This window comes from Erythranthe guttata, chromosome 8, assembly GCF_056151865.1.
Source record: "Erythranthe guttata isolate IM_541 chromosome 8, IM_541, whole genome shotgun sequence".
In the NCBI taxonomy this organism is placed as follows: Eukaryota; Viridiplantae; Streptophyta; class Magnoliopsida; order Lamiales; family Phrymaceae; genus Erythranthe; species Erythranthe guttata.
Window position 1 is genome coordinate 24,611,219 of NC_142540.1, and position 7,843 is coordinate 24,619,061.

The 7,843-nt window shown below is 33.9% G+C and overlaps 2 protein-coding genes across 2 annotated transcripts; both read left to right on the forward strand.

Annotated features, from left to right (window-relative positions):
• The first annotated feature begins 1,598 nt into the window (after nucleotides 1–1,598).
• On the forward strand, nucleotides 1,599–4,227 carry SNRK2.7 (SNF1-related protein kinase 2.7). The gene is made up of 9 exons (XM_012989690.2): nucleotides 1,599–1,986; nucleotides 2,120–2,194; nucleotides 2,573–2,674; nucleotides 2,823–2,876; nucleotides 2,977–3,069; nucleotides 3,198–3,290; nucleotides 3,399–3,503; nucleotides 3,592–3,690; nucleotides 3,762–4,227. Exons 1-9 carry the CDS (start codon nucleotides 1,867–1,869, stop codon nucleotides 4,047–4,049), a joined length of 1,029 nt encoding a protein of 342 aa, XP_012845144.1. The 5' UTR covers nucleotides 1,599–1,866; the 3' UTR covers nucleotides 4,050–4,227.
• Nucleotides 4,228–4,691: 464 nt separating this feature from the next.
• Nucleotides 4,692–6,873, forward strand: EMB3010 (Ribosomal protein S6e). Its single transcript, XM_012989691.2, has 6 exons — nucleotides 4,692–4,872; nucleotides 5,029–5,093; nucleotides 5,660–5,717; nucleotides 5,840–5,948; nucleotides 6,039–6,311; nucleotides 6,411–6,873. The coding sequence occupies exons 1-6, from the start codon at nucleotides 4,867–4,869 to the stop codon at nucleotides 6,647–6,649; spliced, it is 750 nt and encodes a 249-aa protein (XP_012845145.1). The 5' UTR covers nucleotides 4,692–4,866; the 3' UTR covers nucleotides 6,650–6,873.
• The last annotated feature ends 970 nt before the right edge of the window (nucleotides 6,874–7,843 follow it).

Here is a 7,843-nt window from a genome sequence, read left to right on the forward strand (position 1 = left end):
CCACTTGGATGTAAAAGGCCCATCTCTCCTTGTCTCTATTTGGGCCGTCCACGTCATTTTCTTCCATTTTTCTTTTATTTTTGCACTTTTTTCCAATTTTCTATTATGTTTTTTTATCAATTTTTATTATGGACCACAAATTCCCACAACTAGGTCTCCAACTTTTTCCATTCCAATAATTTTACCCCTTTTTTCTATTTTTTTTTATTTATTTTTTATTTAAATATTTTACTAATTATTCTTTGAGAAATTGCAACATGGACCCACTAATAAAGAGGTATTAATTACATAATTGTGTTGGGAGGTGAAATACTTTTCACATTTAAGTTTCATCTTTGGAGTGAAGAACTATATTACTCCGTTGCGTATTTAACTATTTATACAACTCGTGAAATATATCGGATAATATTACATCATAGTACATATAATCACCGAATCGTAAATGTGTGTTTGCGGTGTAAGTAGTTATCAATATACGTGTATAACATAATTTGACGTGATCAAGTATCATCAGACGATTCATATTTCTTACGTCTGTCGAAAAATGTGAATGCAATTATGTGAAGAGAGAAAATGAGTAAAGAAAAAATACTTATCCCCAAAGAAAAAAAAGTAGCCAAAAAAAGTAACTTGTGCTTTCTTCCTACAATAATTAAGCGCATATAATTCTTTTATAGAAGCATAGGTAGATCTTATCTCTATCTATTTTGCTTAGAGGGTAGGGTAACTTCACATTTTCAATGTCCAAAAGAGTGTTACAACAATAATGGTGCAAAATAGTAAATGCAATAAAAGTTTTTTTTATTATTATTTTATTTTGAAAAAGCAATAAATAGTTCTTGCCATAATATTATGCACTAGAACAATGAATTAAATTTTCCATCCAAGCGTTATGCGGTCGACGAGATGCTATACTTGATGAAAAATATTGGGTGATTTTGCACCATAAATCTATACAACCTAAATTGAAACTTAAACCGAAATCGAAATCGAAACCAAACTGAAACGAAACTAAAATCTAGTTACCCACTAAGCACATATATACATGGGTGTGTGTTATTATGTGTAGATCAATGGTGCACTGGTGCAGTATCATCCAGTGTATCTCACCGAGTGTAGCATCTAAAAGAACCGAGTTATGCATTGTTCTATACCATAGTCTCGAGCAAGAACTAGATTAATATCGAAGTAAAATCCCAATTCTACCCTTAAATCCAGATATTTACTATAAAATCAAACCATTGGATAAGTAAATGATCTTGATTAATAATATGTATTATTGAACTTCAAACATAGACCACCGACGAAAAAAAAAAGATCTTGATTAATAATATTTGAAAGCCAATCTAGACTATATCAAAGGAACTTAAAATATTAAAATATAGTTAAATAAGTTTTAAAATATAGTTAAATAAGTTAAAAAACTGCCAGATAACAGCTTTCCCATTATAGCAAATAATTGAAAATCCAGGTCAAAAGTTTTTGCAATGAATATCACCACAAGTAGAATAATTTAAATTCACCAAAGTCAATGGGAGAGCTTTGTTTCTTTAATAGTTAATTACAGCCAGCCAATAGAATAACGCCACGTAGCACAGCATAAAATACCTAACCAAAGAGTTTCCAGTTTGCAAGAATGGACACTTGATCATCAGCTGCTGACATCTCTCTCTCCTATATTATTTATTACAGAGATGCCTTCACACATAAAACTCAATACAGAGAGAGAAAGAAATTAGAAACAAAAACATAATAAAAATCTGATCTTTATTGCTTATTTGAATTTTCTTTTTTCTTTTCTGGAGATTGTTTTTTTTTTTTTTTTTTTTTTTTTTTTTTTTGCTGTGATTAAAAGGGAAAGAAAGGATGGAAAGGTATGAAATATTGAAAGATATTGGGTCTGGGAATTTCGGTGTTGCCAAACTTGTTAGAGATAAATGGAGTGGGGATCTTTATGCAATTAAGTACATTGAGAGAGGCAAAAAGGTTACTTTTTTTTTTTTTTTGCTTGGATTAATTTTCAAGATTTCTGCTCTAATCTTTCAAATGATTGTTTTTATTTGATGGGTTTTTTTTTTAATTTTGTGTGTGTGTGTGTGTGTGTGTGTGTTTTGTGTAGATTGATGAGCATGTGCAGAGGGAAATCATCAACCATAGGTCCTTGAAGCACCCCAATATTATCAGATTCAAGGAGGTAAAGCTACTGTTTACTCTCTCTCTCTCTCTCTCTCTCTCTCTCTCTCTCTCTCTCTCTCTCTCTCTCTCTCTCTCTCTCTCTCTCTCTCCAAGTCAAAGATCATTACTGTGATTCATATATCTGATCAGCTCAAAGTGCAAGATTACGTCTTTTTTTTCGGTTCCCGTTTCTTGATCATCGGTTTCGTAAATTTTTCGTTCACAAGATGTTCGATTTTGTTAAAAAAATAGTATGAACAATAAGGAGAATTCTGCCTCCACTCTGTTCTAATGTATTTATCCAGTGCCATATGAATTATAATTTCAAGAAAATAACCTATATAAGTAAGAAATTTCGGATTTATTTATGTCGAACGACTATTTGCCCGTGTTGCAGGCTTTGCTTACCCCAACTCATCTAGGCATAGTAATGGAATATGCTGCGGGTGGAGAGCTTTTCGAACGAATATGCAATGCTGGCCGATTCAGCGAAGACGAGGTATACTATTTTATCGAGTTTTCATTTTCTAACGAAAAATCAAATAAAATTCAATTCAATTAGCTCGAAGCTTATCACGAGAACCCCGATTTATTATTTATCGAAAAAATTCAATCTTTTCAATGAATACGTGTTTCGTTTGTTTTAGGCGAGGTTTTTCTTTCAGCAGCTGATTTCTGGAGTCAGTTACTGCCATTCGATGGTAATAACTAATAACCGGACTTTTACGTGATTTTCTTACGACAAAGCATTTTTTTTCGAACAATAATTTTGAACTTTATTTTTCTTTTAAAATATGCAAGCAAATTTGCCACCGAGATCTAAAGCTCGAAAACACGTTATTGGACGGAAGCTCGGCGCCCCGCCTCAAAATATGCGATTTCGGTTATTCTAAGGTATAATTTAGTTTCTCCACTGTAATATATATATATATATATATATATATATATATATATATATATATATATATATATATATTAGAAATACAGTTTCTTGATTATGTGTTCTACGGTTATTTATCCAGTCAGCGGTATTACATTCTCAACCGAAATCAACTGTCGGAACACCTGCCTACATTGCACCGGAAGTCTTATCGAGGAAAGAATACGATGGCAAGGTACTAAATAATAATAAATCTTCGCCTAATTTTTTTTTCGTAGTTTTTTTTCCTATAAATATAATAACAAGACAATTTATTTTTCTCCTTTTTTTGTCCCTAAAAAAGATTGCAGATGTTTGGTCATGTGGAGTTACTCTATACGTAATGTTAGTCGGTGCATATCCATTCGAAGACCCAGATGATCCGAGAAATTTCAAGAAAACAATAAATGTAAATTTTTTTTTTCCGATTAAATTAAATTAGAACATTTCTTGACTTAATGTAGTAACAAAAAAATCGAATTTCATTTTTTAAACAGAGAATACTAAGCGTTTCCTATTCGATTCCGGATTACGTAAGAGTTTCCAACGAATGCAAGCATCTCTTGTCTCGAATTTTCGTTTCCGACCCCCAAAAGGTAAGTTTTTATTTTGAAAAATATATATATTTATTGATTTTATTTAATGGTTATTGTTATGATAAATGCAGAGAATAACGATTCCGGAGATTATAAAGCACCCTTGGTTTATGAAGAACTTACCGGCCGAATTTATGGAAGGAGAAGAAGCGAGTTTGGATGTGAAAAATAGTGATGAATATATTTCGCAGAATATTGAAGAAGTGGTTGCGATAATAACGGAGGCTCGAAAAACCGGGGAGGGGGCCAAAACGGGGGGCCCGTTTTTGGAAGGGAGCATGGATCTTGACGATGAAATAGATACGGATGCTGATATCGATGATATTGAGACAAGTGGTGATTTTGTTTGTGCATTGTGAATTCTACTATTTGATCAAGAAAAAGAAAAAAATGGTGATTTTATTTTGTTTACATCTGAAAATGTAATATTATTATTATTTTTTGGGGGGATTTTGAACAAGTGGTTTATTGTACAAACAAAAAACTATATATTGTAATAATAATGCATAAATATGTAAGTGTTAAGTTTGTTTTCAACCACTCTTTTTCTATCTATACAATTAAGAATTAACAACATTTTGCACTCTCGTAACCAATGGGTCGTTCACAATGCACTATGAATTGAATATTTATACTTTTTTTTTTTCTGTTGAAATTGAATAGTTAGAACTTAATAAAGGTAATTTTCATATTTAATTTGTTAGTTCGAACGATTGATGAATATAAAAAAAATGATTCGACATTCAGCAATATGTAGAAAAAAAACCACTAAAATTATAAATTACCTTCACTAGCTTTAAAACTTCATTCCCGTCGCGGTGCATTTAACATAATTTATTTTGTTTTTGTAGGGTGCAAAGTGCTATAAATTTGTTTAGAGCATGCAAAGTGCCAACAAAATATAATTCAAGGGCATAAAGTGCAATTAAGCCGAAAAATAAACATATTAATTTATTTCTTAATATTTGTTTAAATTTAAATGTTTATTTTTTTAAAATTATATTTTTGGGCTACGTAATTGGGCTTCAATCAAATATGCAAACCCAATCATCAAAACTCATGTTAATTGGGGCCCTGAAACCCTAGTTCAGAAGAAAGCAGCAATTTACTCATCTTCTTCACCGCCGCTTCTGCATTTCACTCCATCGCTGCCGCTTCTGCATTCGTTCATCCAAGATGAAGGTTCTCTCTCTCTCTCTCTCTCTCTCTCTCTCTCTAACACACACGCACACTTGTTCACCGGAGAGTAATTTGTTTGTGCATTTTTTAAATTACGATGTTTTTAATTATCCTGAAGAAATTCACTAAAATCGTTAATTTTTTTGTTGATATCTGTAGTTCAACATAGCGAATCCGACAACCGGTTGCCAGAAGAAGCTGGAAATTGACGATGACCTTAAGCTGTATGTCTTTCATTTACATTTTTTCTCATTAAATCTGTATTTTTTTTTTGTTCGTTCAGATTTGTTACTGATTCATTTGCTGCAATTCTATGTAATTATGTGTTCGAAAGCTTTCGTTAACGTCTGTTTAGCTGTAACCGGTTGAAATTTAGGGTACGAGATTTTCTTGCATTGTGAAAATGTTGAATAAAAATTTATTATTATTTTGGTTAATGATTTTTGTAACCCTAGTAACTCAGATCTGTATGTCAGTTTCAAGCTGCGATCTTTACTAATTTTATTTACATGGAATCAGTTTTCTGATATGACTTTTCGAGTTCTTGACTTTTGTTGCCTTGTTATAATAACCTAGTATTTTTTTCCCGTATTTTCGAACAATTTTAATCCCTTTCAGAGCTTGTCGTTTATTATGTTCCATATAAAAAGGGTCTCATCTAGTCAAAGTCAGACCGTATTTAACTCGTAGAGTCGTACCTGCATGAAAGATTTGATTGTTGTTAGTCTTTACATAGCCGATATCCTTTCGTAAATCTCGTTAATCTTGGCTTTATTTATGTAAATTGCAGTCGTGTGTTCTGGGACAAGAGAATCTCACAGGAAGTCAATGGAGATGCTTTGGGCGAGGTACACGATGTTTAATTGACTAACTCGAGACCCGTTAAATATCTTACATATTGAGCTTAATTCATTTGATGTAATTCATTTGATGTTTATGCTAATGTTATTATCCCGTGTTCGAATTCCAGGAGTTCAAGGGGTACGTATTCAAGATCATGGGAGGATGTGACAAGCAAGGTTTCCCAATGAAGCAGGGTGTCTTGACACCTGGCCGTGTGAGACTCTTGCTTCACCGAGGTGTGTGTAACTTCTTCTGCAAGCCCTCTAACATAGTTGAAATTACTATCTAGTCCCTGATTTTTACAAGATAAATTTGTGTTTGACCAGGTACCCCTTGCTTCCGTGGTTATGGAAGGAGAAACGGAGAGCGAAGAAGGAAGTCTGTTCGCGGGTGCATTGTCAGCCCCGACCTCTCGGTTCTGAACTTGGTGATCGTGAAGAAGGGAGACAACGATCTTCCGGGACTGACCGATGTCGAGAAGCCAAGAATGAGAGGTCCGAAGAGGGCTTCGAAGATTCGCAAGCTCTTCAACCTTTCCAAGGAAGATGATGTCAGGAAGTACGTCAACACATACCGCCGAACATTCACTAACAAAGCTGGTTAGTCAACCATTCATTTTTCCGATTCAAGAATTACCAAAACTGTCCGATTTTCAGTTTTTACATGCTTGTAATAATCTTTTTTGATTTCTGTCGCAGGTAAGAAAATCAGCAAAGCTCCTAAGATTCAGAGGCTTGTGACCCCGTTGACTCTGCAGAGGAAGAGGGCTAGAATTTCGGACAAGAAGAAGAGGATTGCAAAGGCAAAGTCGGAAGCTGCTGATTACCAGAAGCTTCTTGCTTCTCGATTGAAGGAACAGAGAGAGAAGAGGAGCGAGAGCTTGGCTAAGAAGAGGTCTAGACTCTCTGCTGCTTCCAAGCCATCGATTGTTGCATAATTTTAGTTATGTGGTGATTTGAAATACACTTGGTTTGTGGGTTTTGTTCGCGAATTTCTTGGTTCCATTTTCGGGCCTCGTTGGTTTTAGTTTTTGAGGATGTTTTTAAACTTTTATGCAATTTGACTGCTATTTTGATTTCTGGAGAAAAAGATTTTGGGATGTGGATTTGTTGAAGTTGTTTTAGCGATTGATATATCGATATATTGCTCTCTCGTTTTATATTTTGTTATCCTCTAGTTTATCTTGCTTTTCGATTATTAACTGTTTTGGATCTTTAATCTGGTGTGGATTTGGATTGTTTTAGCTTGTGACCAAATTAAACAATGGTTGTGTATTAAATATTATGTTAGTGCAATAAAAAAATGTCTGAGATTGGAAAAACACACCTCGGTGTAATGGAACTTTAATCGATTCTTTAAAGTAGTGGTTAAAAGTTAAATGACATCCATAATGGTTGCTCTTGGAGTAGTCGGCTTGGCCCTGAACCGACATGCCTATGCTTCGTTTCTCAGGAAATTCGCGCACCGGAAGATCCGGAATTTGATACTTTCTTTAATCAATACAGCAAGAATTGCAAATTGTTGAAGTGGGCTGCAATGTTTCAGTTTAATATTGTATTCCAATTGTCTATTATAGTATAACTCATTTAATTCAATGCAAACGTCGACGTTCTGACACCAAAAAAATTTAACAGTCGAGAATCGAGGGCAACCAACTCTGCCAATCCGCTCGATATTGAAACACCATCGTGAGAACCGGTAATCAACAAGTATAGGGTTTGTTTTAAGCTACAGTTGATAAATTTACATTCTACTATACACGTGTATAGATCCATACATATTTTACACGCATCCACATGTATATGTGGTTGTGCGCGATCACTGCGTCAAAATTAAACGCACAAAACTAATTCGATATATTTTACCGAGTGTTACATCTACACAACACAACAAATACAAACCCTAATTCTCAATCACCATTTTTTTTCAATTTTAATTTTTATATTAGCAAATTCTCAATCAATTCATCAAAGAAGTAAAAAACTGTACATCAAGATTCTGATAAACAATTGGGCTTCAAGCCCGAATTAGGCCCATTACATTTAATTGGGCTTTTTTGTCTTTTGCGAAAACCCAAAACCCCCAATTTTTTTTAACTGTATGTAAACCCGCCTCTTCTTCCACTATCGCC

Bases quoted from the DNA above. Each gene is read 5' to 3' on its own strand.
- EMB3010 (XM_012989691.2), top strand. The intron at 5,094-5,659 runs GTATGTCTTTCA...TGTAAATTGCAG, and splicing joins ATTGACGATGACCTTAAGCT to TCGTGTGTTCTGGGACAAGA. The intron at 5,718-5,839 runs GTACACGATGTT...TTCGAATTCCAG, and splicing joins ATGGAGATGCTTTGGGCGAG to GAGTTCAAGGGGTACGTATT.
- SNRK2.7 (XM_012989690.2), top strand. From the start codon at position 1,867: ATGGAAAGGTATGAAATATTGAAAGATATTGGGTCTGGGAATTTCGGT. The intron at 1,987-2,119 runs GTTACTTTTTTT...TGTTTTGTGTAG, and splicing joins ACATTGAGAGAGGCAAAAAG to ATTGATGAGCATGTGCAGAG. The intron at 3,691-3,761 runs GTAAGTTTTTAT...TGATAAATGCAG, and splicing joins TCGTTTCCGACCCCCAAAAG to AGAATAACGATTCCGGAGAT.